At 30.2% G+C, this 16,528-nt stretch overlaps 1 protein-coding gene across 3 annotated transcripts in view; it reads right to left on the bottom strand.

Annotated features, from left to right (window-relative positions):
- Positions 1 to 16,528, bottom strand: part of LOC142319710 (aspartate--tRNA ligase, mitochondrial-like) — a 47,622-nt gene that overhangs the window by 14,572 nt on the left and 16,522 nt on the right. For all 3 annotated transcript variants that reach the window (XM_075357288.1, XM_075357287.1, XM_075357286.1), the window contains exons 5-6: positions 15,287 to 15,385; positions 8,850 to 9,020 (exon numbers count right to left, since the gene is read on the bottom strand). In XM_075357288.1, coding sequence (XP_075213403.1) covers positions 8,850 to 9,020; positions 15,287 to 15,385 — 270 coding nt within the window. The remainder of the gene's footprint in view (positions 1 to 8,849; positions 9,021 to 15,286; positions 15,386 to 16,528) is intronic.

Raw genomic sequence — 16,528 nt, 5'->3', positions numbered from 1 at the left:
AACTGTGTCAACATTTTCAATATATTACAATTTTTTCAGCATTAGGTAGACGGTTCAGTTTAATTTGTTTACGATAGTTTACATACACACAGTAGTACTGTACATATAGTGCCAATTAGTCTAAAGTTTTGAGTGTTTTCTTTTGTTTTAAGAAATGATGAATGAATCAAAGAAAGCCTCTAAAAAAAGAAAAGGGTAGTATTAACCCTTAAAGAAAGATCTACAATTGTAAACAACTGGATAAAGGAGAAAAAGAAATAGATTAATGGGGGAACATGGTATCGGATCATCTACCACATAACGATATTCAGAAACAAAAAAACTTCTTAAATTTTACACAGCATCAGAATCAAAACAATCAATAAGAAATCATTGTCCTACAGAAAGGCAAACCCAAATCAGAAAAGTTACATTTAGCATTATACGAGTACATCTAGTGCCAACAATTAAAAGTTGTTCCACTTTCTGGATCAATTTATTTCTAATTCTTTGGAAAAAACAAAAGAATTTTACAAAAAAAAAAAAGAAGTTATTTAAGTTTAAATTTAGAATCAAAATAAGAAAGACGGATATTTCAGGCAAAATCAAACCATCAGATTTTTAAAAAGCTGAAGAGTATAGTCACACCTTTGGCAAATTTATTAGTCAAGGAACACAGATTCACACCTGACAAGATATACAGTAAAGTGCAAATTAATCTGAACACAAGGAATGTATTGTTCATTTTTATGTTATTATTATACTGCTAGACCACAAGCAGTGTTTAAGTTGAATCTATAATTTGATGTTATTATTGTTCTTTGGTTATTTAGCAATTTTCATGTTATAAATAGTGTTTTGTGAAAGCTTAATTCATTTTTTATTACAAAATCATATTTTTGTTTTTTGTGTCTTGAATTTAAAATAATGGACTTATGTCCATTATTTTTGGAGTTATCTCCAAGAAAGCATTCAAAAATTGTTTCTCTTTCAGGGCATATCAGTGTGACATGATGATAAATAGCTTCTGAGTGTGATGTTGGACTAGAAATAGTGAATGCTATTTTAAAACCATTTAAAGAAACTGGTTCTTTTTCACCTCAAATTAAAGGCAAATGTGGCCATAAAAAAAACTATACCCAAAAATTATCGAGTATGTTAAATTGAGAATTAACAGCCAAATGAACAGATTTACATGTGATAACTGTTACTGCATGTGATAACTGTTCTGGACAGAATGTTACTGCATTGGAGCTGGACAAAATGCGTGTTGGTCAGCTAAAACACAGCTTTTAACACCAACAATGTGAAAAAAAGGCTCTTGCAAGCCAAAGCACATGCTAATTGGACCAAAAAAGACTGGAAAAATGTTACGTTTCTGACAACTCACATTTTTATGTTCAGCAACAAAGGGTTCCATATATTACAAAAAGTATCAGATGAAAATACATCACCATCTCATATCCAACAATCAGTGAAACATCCCCAGAAAAAATGTTTCATGTTTGAAGGCCCTTTTCATTACTTCCAGTAGATAGTATGTTGAAAAGTTATGGATATATCAAGATTCTGAAGTAATGCATGATATATAAAAATATGAATCTATGAATCTAGGATACATGATAGGTTGTAACACAACTTCAAAACAAATTTCCACAAGACAACAGTGTTCCAACACGATTTGGCATCATGCCATACTGCCAAAAACGTGGAAAACTTTTTCGAAGAACGAAACATTTAACCGCTCCCTTGGCCAGGCAGCTCCGTAGACTTAAACCCAACTTAAAATTTTTAGGCAATAGTAAAAAAAAAACTCTCAAAAATGAATTATACCACAAAAATTGATCTCATAAGACAATAATATCGGTATAGTTTCATGACGAAGAAATCAGAAAAATGTGTAGTACAGCTGTTGAATCAATGCCAAACTATGTACGTGAAGTGATAAAGAATAGAGGGCGGCATATTAATTACTAGATATTCACAAAAAAAGATTGTTTTCTAAATAAAACTACTCTTTATTAAATAACATCTGTGTTCAGATTAATTTGCACGCTATTGTATTAAGCCAATGAAACAGGTTTGCATTTTCAATAAAACTCTGGCAGGAGACTATGAAAAAATACTCAAGACTTCAAAATAAATGAACAACACATAACTGTTTTGTGCTGTTCAAACACCACTGGTGTTCATCATCTGAAGTTGTCGGTCATTGTAGAATCCAAACATCCTCATCTGCAATTGGAATTATAAAGGACAGGCAAATGCGTGGATGAACAAGGAAATTTTTGAAAATTGGTTTCTGTATAACTTTGTTCCTTCTGTGAAAGAACATTTTTAAAAAATTGGAAAGGCAGAAGAAGCAAATATGTTTTAATCTCAAGAACTGCACCACACAACCGACCGAACTTGAATTCCAACTGGGTAATATTTCATTTCTTATTTTCCTCCAAATGTGATGGCAGCCAATGGACCAAGTTGTGATACAGAATATGAAATGACATTATAAAAAATGCTTCAAACACTTGTTTGCCACAATTGATCAAGTAAAGAATTTTTAAAAACCTATAGCATAAGTTCATGATATTCAATATAGCATTGCCTACAATACAGCAAAACAAAGCACCTTACAGATTGCTTGGAAAAACTTGTCTACAAATTTAATCAAAGATTCTTTAAAGGAAAGTGAAGACAACGTATTGCAAGAAATTGTGTCAACCTGCGAAGAACTTAATGCTTCAAACATTATAAGCGATCTCACTCAAGATGACATAATTGCTGGTTTGGTGCCAATGCACAAAGTGAATCATTACAGGAGATGGTGGGCGAAGATTTGATTAGTACTGTTCTACAGGAAACATGCAATAATGACAGCAAATCTTCAGATAATGAAGATAAAATTGCACGATAAAAGATTAATTTAGCTAGTGCTGCAGATGCAAATGCTACTGTGTTAAACTTTGCTGCCAAGCTATTAGGAACAAGAAATTCTGCAGCTGCACCTCCTTCATTAATCTTTTCTGCAAAAGCGACTGTCAATTAATGGCAAATCAATATTTGTAAATTCTTGTGTAATAAGGAAGTGCAAAAACATAGTTCAATTGTAATTACATGTATGAAACTTGTGTACCATATTTTTTTTAGCTCACGTTTTTATCTGAATTCAATAAGTAATGTTTTGATTATATACTGTACCGCATTACTGTACAATATTTTAATTAAAATACTGAACCATAGTTTTCAATGTTTTGTGAATTTTATAGGTTGATTTGCCCCAGTATTTTTCTGGAAGGGTAAGATCGTAATTTTACATTATTATCATATTTAATTCTATTTAAACTACAGTAGTTTATAATATAGGCCTACTGTAGCTAAAATTCAATCAAAATTAAATGAAACTGTTTAACCTTTAAATGTGTTTTAATGTCAGACTATTTATATGTATTACATTACTACATGTACAGTATTACATTAATTTTACATTGCATTTTCAGGAACCCATGTAATATAACATAAATGAAAACTCTCGCCACGGAGGCCGGCATGAGTGGTACTATCTCGGCCTTTTCTCCAGAGATCCTGGGTTCGAATCCCGGTCAGGCATGGCATTTCTCATACACTAAATTTCCATATCCCACACACAAACTTCAAGGTTATGCGGTGATATCATCAAGCAAAAGAATCAAAGAAAATGTTAGTAGTACCTATTTCAATAGCTTGTTACATAAATTTCTGTAATCGGGAAATTCTCACAACCAGCAAATCCATTCTGTCAGATACCAGAGCATTTACTGTTCTTAAATTTTACAAGTTATGACTTTTTCAACATAGCTTTATGAGAATTTTTTTTACAACTACAAAACAATCAAAATATTTAATAGGTAGACTTTGAATTGCTTTTTATATTTCCAATTAATCATTTAAGAATTTATTTTAAAACAAGCCACTTTTAAAGTTTAATTGCTCTACTAAACAGTCATCTCAACCAAGTCTCTCGCGTAAAATTCAATCACAATAACAATAGATTCAAGGTACACCAAACCTTATCAAATGTTCATGAATATCCTGTGCAACAAAAAATAACAAAATTCAATGCAACTTGCAACTAAATTACTCTATTGCTTATGGAAATAAATAAAATTATAATAATTTATTCATAAGTCATACCATTATGCACAGTCTCTAATTCCATTAATTCACAATTTGGACAACATATATTTCTATTAGCTATTAAAAAAAGATTTTGTGATCATATCTTCATCCAAAGTTTTTATGTAATTAATGTTAACTTATTCCAGTAATATCTATACTAAATAAAATACTGAATCATATTAAAATACTTTTAGCAATCTAATTTTCCATTAGAATTTATTTCAAACTACAAAAAACAAGAGATCTAATGGTTAAATGAAAGGATGCTTCCATGATGAAATCCTGGTTAATTTAATATTATGGCAGCAACACCAGATTTTTAACGAAACATTATTGTGTGCATATTAAAACTTATTAAGCGCAGGCATAATAAATACGTATTAAGAATAAGCAATAAACACTTAATGTACGTCAGAGTTGAGGCACAATAAATTTTAGCTTTAATATAATATTAAGTAACATTTTCAAGAAAACAATACTACTAAATTTAAGCTTTATAATCCTGTATAATTAACAGACAACTAAGCAAGAGAAAATTAACCACAATTTATATACAGAACATTGACATAATAGGTACATTTTTTTTTATTCAAAAATTAAAAAAATATATATATACAAACAAAAATATAAGTTCATAAATAAGTTTATATATGTTAGTAAACATATTTTAGTAATATAAAGAAAATAAACAAGTATTAAAAATAAAAATACACAACAGAAATATTAAGTAATGAAAATAAATTACATTTATGAAAATGTAAACATTGCAAAGTTCTAAATCTTTAATAACTGAAATAAACCTAATTTGAATTTAAAAACAAAAATGTTCAATAAAATCTTGTAATCTACTTTAAAAAAATGTTACACTCATCAAACTGCAAGTTTCAGAATACATGAAGGTATCATCTGTTAACATTATTTTTAGAAACCTAATAAAAATTAGGCCAGACATACACAGATCTCTTGTCATTCAGTAGGATAAATAAGAATTCATCATTTTGTTCCCACTTAAGTGATGGAAAAAGTTGTTAGGTTTAAACAGCATTGTACAACCTATCATTGTCGGTCACAAAGCATCACAACTATGCAATAAGCATGTCACATTTTTTGTTCTGAATTAATTTCACATGGAAGTCACTAAATTACAGAAAAGAGGAATGCAAAGAAAAAATTGTAACTAGTCTGTTTTCTTAACAAGTTTGATCAAATGAACCCAATCATCAATGAACAGCCGCTATATATGACTAGTGTGTATTTTCACATTCTTCACTGAACTGCTTGCCCATTTTCTTACCATTCTATCTCTCATTGCAATTCTTCCATACAATTAATACATCTACCAAGCTCAGTGGCAGAACAGTAGCCTTTCTTCAGAGTGGTGTTTTTTGCCTTTTATTTGGAATTTTCTGTATTAGAAGGTTGGCTTGGCATTTTTTTCATGCAATACACAAAATCAATTTTACCTTTAGCAAGTGCGATCAGGTTAAAATACCTGTTGTTACTTAAAGAACAACAGTATTTGAACGATAACAGAATAACAGTTGATAATCAGTTTTAGCCTGTTTCATGTTCTTGCCTTGATCGAGTTAAATATTTTAAAGGTACAGAAAAAACACAAAGATGATTTTGTTCTCCTAATAGCAATGGTAGTTCAATAAAACAAAAAAGCAAATGTGGATGCATGAAATTATGGCTCCCAGTGCTGCTGCACAGACATTTGTAAACAGTACTTACTTTCCAAATTCTCCTGATATTTAAATAATTATGAAAAATATTGATATAATAACAACATAGTCTCAACAAACTTAACTGAAACAAAACTATTTAAAACTTAAAATAATCTTCCATTAAGAAAAAATACCAAATTGCATTCTAAATAATGTTTTAAAAAAGAAAATTATCTATACCTACAGTTTAAAATTATACAAAATTTTTTATATAACTTAATATAAAAATATCCAGTAACAATTACATTTAAAAAATAAAAAGCTAAAATAAAAATCCAAAATCTAAAATGAAGTGAAATTCACTAAATGAAGTCATATAAGTAAATAATTGTGTTCTGTAAAAAAAATAAAAATTTTACAAAGATAGACTACGTAGCTATCACAAATACTTAATTCTAGGTCCAGTTAAAACATATACCAAACTTTTAAATTTTATTTTATTGTAATCTAGTCAACAAATGTGGCTCCTTCTAATCAACATCTTTTTCTTTCTTTTTTCTGTTTAGCCTCCGGTAACTACCGTTTAGATAATACTTCAGAGGATGATGTGTTAGTGTGAATGAAGTGTGGTCTTGTACATTCTCAGGTCGACCATACCTGAGATGTGTGGTTAATTGAAACCCAACCACTAAAGAACACAGGTATCCACGATCTAGTATGCAAGTCCGTGTAAAAATAGCTGGCTTTACTAGGACTTGAACGCTGGAACTCTCGACTTCCAAATCAGCTGATTTGGGAAGAGGCGTTCACCACTAGACCAACCCGGTGGCTTCTAATCAACGTCTAAAATGTGTTTTCTGAACTGCTGCAACATGTTGAATTGATACTAAAGCGCACTGAATCAACATCTTCAAGAACTATCATTCTTTTGGCCACACAACGATTACTGTACTGGGCACAACTAAAACCAATGATTTTACCAGTTACTATATCACTATCAGTATACTATATCACTGATAGCAGCAACTATATTGGCTTTTAGCAATCTGAACTTGTCACAGGGAACAGACCATCCCATAAATGTACAACATTAATTTTTGTTTTTAAAGAATTTTTACATTATTCCTTAAGCATTAATACATTTTTAATTTTTATTTTAGTTATCTTTTAATTCTAGCTAAAAATATGTTATTATTATGCTTACTACACAGTTACAACTAAATTATTATGATTTACATTATTTCCTAATCAAACAAACAAAGCTGATAGTTTTCTTAAAAAATAGAAAACCCTATCTACTAAGTAGTAAAATACAATTATGAAGTGATTAAAGTAGTGTAAATAATACTACAATAGAATAATATTCATAATTGTTATATTTGAAACACAATAGGGAGCCATAAAAATAATTATAACGAAAAAATTAATTTTTTTTTCAAAATAAAATACTTATAATTCAGAGGTTAAAATTAAAAATAATAATTTAAAACTTATGTTTATGTCATTATGTTTTCAGTAACTTTGGGTTTGTTGTGATTCAAAGATTTTATCATTTTAAATCATTTTCATCATTGACCAACATGAGCTAAAACATAGCAATCACATGTCACATTTGACAAAAGAGGAAATTCTTCTTTTTTCATTTAACAACAAGATAACATATAAATTTACTGAAAACTTATTTTCAAATTATTGAAATTTTTCTTTCAGAGTTAATTTTACTGGCTCCTTCCTCAATGGAGTATCCAGCAGAACTTGCTTCCAATCAACCCTTATAACAAATTCATACTAACAAAATTATCCCTAAATTTTAAAACCAATTTTACTGTTGTTTAAAACATATTTTCTGCTAACTGGATTGCATTGCATATGAAAAATTATACATACATGTATACAGAAAGGATCTGGCATTTAATATATATGTGTGTACTAGTTGCTTGGGCTCTGCTCCCTGGACTCCCAGGACCCAGGTAAACCCTGGGGTCAGAATACTTAAAACAAATGTTTTAACATTTATATTGATTCTAGAATAAAAGATATCAACAACTGTTGGCAATCATTACAAGCATCAAAATCATTGTAACCTCAAAATCAGATTTTCATTACAACCTAATGCATACCTCTTACATAGATTATACAGTTAAAAATTTACATCAAAAAAGATAAGAAAGCATTGAATTTTACATCAATCAGAGATATCCCCTCCCATAAACCAAATTTGATAACTGTTTAATGTTCGTATGGCTGAAAACATTTTCAAAAAGATTTTTATAAATTTAAAATTCAAAAGGCTATTAGATACTACTCCCTATCACTTTTCAACAATGAAGTTTTTGGCCATTATTATAAACGTTTCTATTAAGGTAAAACCATTTAAAAGTACTCGTTTAATATTTATTAAATACTGTTTATTTGGCAGTTAATATTTTGAATTATCTTTATTTCTTCATTTTACATTTACTTATTTTCTTATCTATACTTTCTCCTAATCAAAATGAACTATCTAGTTTTAGATTTCAAGTAGCATTTTTGAAAACAGTTTATGCGTAACGGTTTATGAGTTTTTGTAGCATACAAAACTCAAAAACAATAATTTTTGCTTACATTTTGACAATTAAAAAACTAGAATCTAACTGCACCACAGACCATACAAAGATGGTGAATTACATAATGAGGTCCATTTTTATCGCAAATAAAAATTTTGTCATTTATAATTAATAAAGTAAGATTTCTTCAGTAAATTCATATACACTACTCAATAAAATAATTATAGTCACCGATTATTACAATTAATAACCAGTATTGTTTTTATAAGAATACCAGCTGGCTCCAAAATTAAAAGCTGTGTTCTACTGTTGACAACATAAATCTCTGATATGAAAAAATAAAAGCATCTAGTAGATGTTCACATAAGTGAACATTATGCTCAGCTAATGTTAAATATACTTACACAAAGCGTAAGAAAATGGTAAAGTTAAGTAAATGGTAAACAAATCTCAGAAAATACATTATATTAATTAAAATATACAAATGAAACCAACAAAAACTTACACCAGGAGTCCTTCGAAAAAGAGTGGGGGTTTCCACTTCAACAAATTCTCGATGATTAATAAGGAAGTCACGCATCTGCATTATAAACTTTGATCTGAGACGTAAGTTCCTCTGCATCTGAGGAAATCTAAGATCCAGGTAACGATGTTTCAATCTAAGATGCTCCTTAGCCTGTTAAAAGTAACTGATAAGTTATTAACCAATTCTTTACAACGTCAGAAGCTGTAAATCTTTGCTCTAATAAATGAATAAAGAAATAATCAAACAATTAAAAGTAGAAGCAATTTAAACCCAAGTTACCAACATATATATAAATAATAGAAAAGATCTATTAAAAACAATGTGGTTGATTTATATATATATATATATATATATATATATATATATATATATATACAGAGCGTTTCATAATGTTTTTCGGAGTTTCGAAAATTCATTAATAAAAAACTATTTCAATCATAAGAATAAAACAAGTACTGTACGAACGAGTACGTCAAATAGTTTTTTCCACGTATACTAGGCAGTTAGTAAACCAATTGCTCGCTAGGCGTCGACACTAGAAAAAATGGCTGCCACGGGAAGCGAGAAGTCATTTTGTGTGTTACAATTTCACTTGTCGAAATTATAATTTCTGTGCAATGTGCGTTTCGGTTGAAATTTCATAAGGAGCCACCAAGTGACAATTCAGTGAAACCAGTTGCTTGTGCAAGCAAAGATCAACTGGTCGTCCATCAACCTCAGAAGTCAATGTCAAACGTGTGCGTGCAAGTTTCATTCGCAGCCCGTCAAAATCGACTGCAGCTGCAGGCAGAGAATTAGGAATTCCGAAAACAAAAGTATGGAGAGTTCTCCGTAAACGTTTATTATGCAAACCGTACCGTCTTCAATTAATCCAGTGTCTTTCTGATGGAGATAAAACACTTAGGCTCGATTTTTGTTTACAGTTACAGGAAAAGATGTTGTTAGATGAAGTAAACAAGATAATTTTCAGCAATGAAGCTACTTTCCATATTAGTGGCAAAGTAAACCATCATAACATGCAAGTCTGCGGAACTGAAAACCCACACGCTTATGTGGAACACATTCAGGACTCTCTGAAAGTAAACGTTTTCTGTGCGATCTCTCGTGAGGCAGTGTATGGGCCGTTCTTTTTTATGGAAACACAGTAACCGGCATGATATACCTGGATATGTTACAATTATGGCTTACGCCTCAGCTACTCAACAACTACATTTTCCAGCAAGATGGTTGTCCTGCCCGTTTTCATAACGAGGTTCAACAGTACCTTAACACAACATTACCTCTGCGCTGGATAGGACGTGCGTCTGAAGAAGAGCAACACATTATTCTGTGGCCACCAAGATCACCAGACCTCATGCCATGTGATTTCTTTCTCTGGGGATACGTGAAAGATAAGGTGTTTATTCCACCAATGCCGCACGATATCTCTGAGCTAAAGGATCGCATAATCAATGCAATCAACTCTAATCGAAAATGACATGTTAGAACGAGTTTGACAAGACCTAGACATTCGTGTTGATGTGTGCCGTGTCACCAGAGGAGCACATATTGAATATTTATAGATTTGAACAAAAACTGTTTGAGTCCCTGCATCACCTTGTACAACTTTCATTTAGGTAAGTGAAATACTTTTTTTTGTATTGAATTTTTGTAACTCCTAAGAACATTATGAAATGCCCTGTATATATATATTTATAAGAGAATTCAAGATATCAGCAATCTGAATATCACATTAAAACTTTAATACTAAACAAGACACAAAAGACTCCAACCAGTAAAATGAAGAAAAGTAAGTAATAATTTAGAACTAAATAAACTACTACTAATGGTACTTCTATGATAAAGCTAATGGCTTACGATCAATACTTACTCTACCATTTTTATGAAGCTATCAACAGTATGAGTGACAGTTATTTTGGTTATTTTTGCAACAATTTATTTAAAATCAATAAAAAGAATAAACTACAGAAATATTTATAGTATATCTTTAAACTATAACAGAATATGTCTTATAAAAATATATTTCAAGTATTTTTTCCAATGTTGCTTGAAATTTTATTTTTTAATTTGCTAAATGATGTAATTTTTTTAGTTTTGTAATCTATAACTAAATACAATATAAAGATTACATTAAAATATTTAACTTAAAAATAACCATATTGCTGTTAATAATAAACAAACAAACAATTACAAAATGATAATTTGCGAGTAATAAAAAGCGACACAGTAAAAAAAAATAACTAAGTAGAGATACAGGACCCAATAACCAGTGATATTTATCGTATCAGCACAAAGTTAAAAAATTTATATCCACTGAGTCATAAAATTTCATTTTTTCAGTCATAAACCTTTTTCACAATATCTGTATTCAAAGTAATAATATTTTCTTTTGGTTTTATTATTTGCTGTAGAGCTATACATTTTTACTTAATTTGACATTTCTCCAAGAATACTCAGAAGAGATAAAGAGTTTAAATCATGTAGGAAAAACCTTGCCCCCAGTTAACAATTACAGTCAATACTGAATTACCATAATATCCCTGCAAAAAGTCAAAATTGCTACCAAACATGATTATTTACTTAGATTAATTAGAAAGAGCTTATATTATTTTATTTTAAAATTAGCAGAATTATGTTAAACATAAACATATATTCTTACAACAAACCATACAGAAAAAAAATTAATAAATTACTTGTGTTCAACTTAAAAGAGGCCCCATCACTTACTTTATTGGCAATAACTTACGTAATAGTTTACAGAAGATGTTGAAAATGATGTTTCTCCATTTCTATACAGTTGTCAATAAGTTTAACCATGTTCCTGGCTAATCTACCTATTTCCTGAATGGCACTGGTAATGTTTGTCTTCAACTTTTGCAGAGTGTATAGATTGCTCCTATAAACAATTTCTTTTAAGTAACCCCACAGAAAGAAATCTGGACTAGTCAGATCAGGGGATCTTGGTGACCACAATCCTTTGGAAATGATTCTTTCACTGAAAAAATCATACAGCAACTCCATAGTAGAGCAAGAAGTATGGCAAGCGACATTGCCCTGTTGCAACCAGCACACTCATCCTCTTGCAGTAAAGCTATGAACTGTTGGACAATTTCTTGGTAGACAACAGCATCTAAAGTTTTTTCAAAAAATCAAGGGTTCTACTATTCATCACCTTGAAACCACACATCATTTCTTATTTTTTTGTGGGCGTATGGGAGATTCAAAGAAAATGTTCAGCAGCCCAGGTCCGGTAGTTCAGACTATTAACATACCCACCAAGATAAAAACTATGCATCTGTGCAAAACACTTGATCTAAAATGATCAATGTTGCCTCTAATGAAGTTCTTGAACCGTTGACAGTAGCGAACCCTTTTCGTATAATCTGCATTGGTTAGGTCCTGGAAAACCAGCATTTGATGTAAAAACATTTCAGCATTCTCCTTACTGCAGTGTGAGCAGAGTCTAGTAAAATGTTCTTTTCCTGGCTTACATTCTGCAGAGATTAATGCCGCTTACATTCTGCAGAGATCTTGTAACTGCCGTTTTGAAACCTTGTATGATCTTATGACCTGTTATTAAAGCTGATTGTGTTGGGCGCATCTCTGATCTAACACCAAACCTATTTCACAAAATCTTTTAACTAACTTCTGAATAACACTTTTCACAAGTACTTCCTTTTCAAATTTTTCCCTGATCTTTTGCCAACACACAACATGAGATTTCATCTCTAAATAAGTTTCTATCATCAATACACGTGCTTCAACAGTTAACCGCATTTCAACAAACACACAATTAGGCAACCCTGTCAAAAGCCAATGCTCGACAAAGACTGGCAATACTCAAATGCAGACAATAAACAGTCTTCCCTCACTCTGGTTCGAGTCGTACCAACATCGTCCATATTATTTTACCCATCTCACACCAATATATGCATTTTAACAAAGATATGCATTCAGTATAAACTTCTGAGTGATGGGACTCCTTTAAAGAAGAACACCTGTGTTTGTAACGGTCTAATTAGAACTGAAATCTGAATAAAAATGAACATGAAATTTATTATAACATGACAACTGCTATAATCTATCATAACTATCAATCGTAATTAAAACCAAATGCTATAGCAGATATTTGTTATGTTATTAGTAATTATTTACAGAGTAATAATCTAATATCAATAAGTAAAATTACACTTGAATAATAAACATTTCTCTGGAGTACATTACACCCTTTTACCATTTACTATAAGCAGTATATTGATAAACAAACAATAGTTTGAAATACATGCTAAAAGCAAACTTTTCAAGCACTTAATAGCACTGTTTTCTGCCCTTCCTAGCACTGTCACCCTAACATTCATGTTGACACATTTTGGAGTACCACCATTCTCAAAACTACTTTCCTGAGTTGGAATGATCAAATAAATAACGATGTTAAGCTCCTCCCACTCGCAATCCTTACTGTCACGACCTCTTCTACTTTGTCCCTCTTGCTCTAACAATTATAAAATTTCTTGAAACTAATCCTTCTGATTCTTTTTTTTACAATTTTATATTTTTAAATACTACATCGGACAGAGTGTTTATTTATTCATTAATTATGTACTCTCCTTTTCATATTAGCTTGAATACCTCCATGTTTTTTTAGAATATTTAAGCATCTAGAAAACATAGAAATTTAGTGTGGAGATACTCCAAAACACATCAACTACAAATGTTAGAGTGACAATGCTAGCAAATGCAGAAAACAACACTCAAATAATTTTGATAATCCAAACGGAAATAGAATATTGTGAAACTTTTCTTCTATTGTCAATCAGCAAAGAGTCTTTTAGAAAACTACTAATTTTTAAAAACAAACTGAATCAAATTTACTTAGCAATATTGTTTTTCTATCTTTACGTTAAGTACTTCAAGTTATAATAGAAGAATACAAATGCTACAGCAATTTAAATACATATAGATGTTGCTGTTCAATAACGCACTATTGAATCTTGTCATTACTGGTGGCTTTTTTCGTTAGGAAGATACATGTTTAGAAAGTAATAATTAAAAAAGTATTCAATTTGAATTTTGCCCATCCATTAAGTAAATCATTCTTGAAGATTTTTACATTATACTTTATAATACCATTTATTGCTATATAACGTAAGCATACTAAGATGTGATCTTTCTTATAAACAAATAGAATTTTTTAATATATCTATCTTTCACCTACATAGAAAACATTGGCTGGTAATATCAGCCTGTGTTAGTATGGAATGCTATTAGATATTTAATGATCTTTCAGCACTTCTGTGTTAATGGGAGCCACTCAATTTTTGCTGTTTTCTGCTGGTATTGTGTATTTTAATTTTTGTATTTAATTTAAATATCAATTTTGTTATTAATAAGTTCTATATGATTTGTATATTTAATATTACTTATACGAGGTTAGCAAGAGAAGTAAATGTTAGGTTATGTTGATATCAAACAAAGTTCAGTACACAGAATCATTAGTTATGTTACCTAACCATAATTTTTTTCTTGTCCTTGACTTTTGCTAGGCAGATTTTTCCCACATTCAGGAATCAATCTTAAGAAAATGGGTCACAATAACCAATTTAAAGCCAAGAAAAGCTTAGCTAAATCACTGCAAAGGTCTGCCGGCAAGCCTATGAAGCCACACGTTGAAGAATGCCCTACAATAATTAGAAATTGGTAAGGAAACCTGAAGCAGCTGAAGAGCATCACGGCTTAATGAAGATCGGGCTGCCCGCTAAAGATTTATCTTCAGTAGTTGCTGGTGAAGAGTTAAAGAACATTGAATGGGGAGTGAGAGATTGTATCACTCCTACTCAGATGAGGATGAATCAGGCATGGATGAATTGGTGGCATTGGTCTCTAAGCTTGTGATCATTACTGGTCGTTACAATTTTAAGAATATCTTCACCTACTGTAGTTCTATCACATTCTAGTTCTATCATGGCCCTGTTTTCTAAATTAAATATTTAAGACTGAATTATGTTTTAACATTCATTTTCTATTGAACTATTAGATTATTGTAATATAATTGGCTTGTTTTTAATAATTTTTTATTCTTAAGTAAAATTATTTTTGTCAGTTACAAAAAATTCAAATAATTTTTAATAATTGTACATAAACGGTTAGTACTTTACTGAAAACATTATTGAATTAACCCTATTACAATTTTACACACTGTTAAATTTGTTAGAAAACCTCATTTTAATATACAAAACAAGATTAGTAGTAATAAAACATAAAAAAGGAATCAAAAGATATTAAGAAAACTACAAAGAACAGGACCAAAAACATTATAACAGACTCCACTGATCAAAAATAAAAATATATTTATGTAATTATTACTAACCATAAGATTCATATATAAAAAGAAAAAAGATATATAAAGACACTCTCACCTTATTATGATCCCGTATGAGAAATGGCAAATTAGGTTTTGCAGGATTTAAAACCTCAAATTCTACAACAGTTACTTCTATTTCTCCAGTTAACATTTTCTGAAAGAAAAACATTTGACACTTTTATAAATGAACATTCTTCGATATTAAATTAAAATGAAACTAATGCAATAATTTTTTTAATTTATATCACAGTTAATGTAATAAATTAAAATTTATTATGCATCCTAGGCAAGCCTGAAATCCATCTTACATATTAATGGTTCTACAACAATTTAAATGCCTCACGGAGTAACATAATGGCAACTGTAGAGTGTAGTCAGGTAAAATCCTAATGACAAAAGCTACATTCAAAGTACTAGTTCCCACAGATCACCAAAGTTAGGAATGCTGGATACAGTTCATTGCATTCTACTTGAATTTTTTAGTGGCTAATGACAACAGAAATTTATGTTACTTAAAATTAAAAAAAAGAAAAGTAATTTAAAAACTTATTACAAATGGGATAAAAACTAGGCCTTAATTTACCTGTAAAAATAATACTAATGATACTAACCGCACAAAAAGCGCAATAAAAAATTCACAGTTTAAACTGACATAGTTGTCAATTAATCCAGTTCTGCTCAATACATTTAAATTATTGTATAATTTAATTTTAACCCTTCGCAGGCGGCAATGTTTTATGGCTGTAGACAGAAAACATTTTCAAAAAAAAGTTCATGCAAAAACTATTTAAAGTAACTTAAAACACGCATTAATGCATAAAAACAGCATACATTGTGTTTTTGCTGAATTCTGCCACCAATCTGGTTTAGGAACACTGTTTAATTATCTCATGAGAAAAAGTTTATGCGAAAACGGCACAAGTCTCGCTGACCGCACTAGAATTTACAAACTATAGGTGAAGATTTTGGTTATGTTTTACAGTGAGTTCTTTTCATGTAAAAGACACTGAATAATAACAGTAAAAGTAGTAACGTTGATGGTAATATAAAAACAGCAATTTTGAAGAAGTAGTGTGCCTAGGCATGGAATAGTATATGGTTTTATTATAATAATAATAATATTATTATAAATATTTTTATTCATTTCCCTCTGAATTTTTGTCTAGAAAATTTTGTATGAATTCAAACGAAACAAGCCGAAAATGAAGTTTTGGAAGGAACAGTAGTTTGTAAACAAATTACTTAAAAATGAGCAAAAAACATGAAAAAATAATGCATGCATCTTGAAAATAATGCA

Source organism: Lycorma delicatula, chromosome 2 (genome assembly GCF_047948215.1).
Source record: "Lycorma delicatula isolate Av1 chromosome 2, ASM4794821v1, whole genome shotgun sequence".
Classification (NCBI taxonomy): domain Eukaryota; kingdom Metazoa; phylum Arthropoda; class Insecta; order Hemiptera; family Fulgoridae; genus Lycorma; species Lycorma delicatula.
This window is presented reverse-complemented; position numbering and strand designations above follow the sequence as displayed.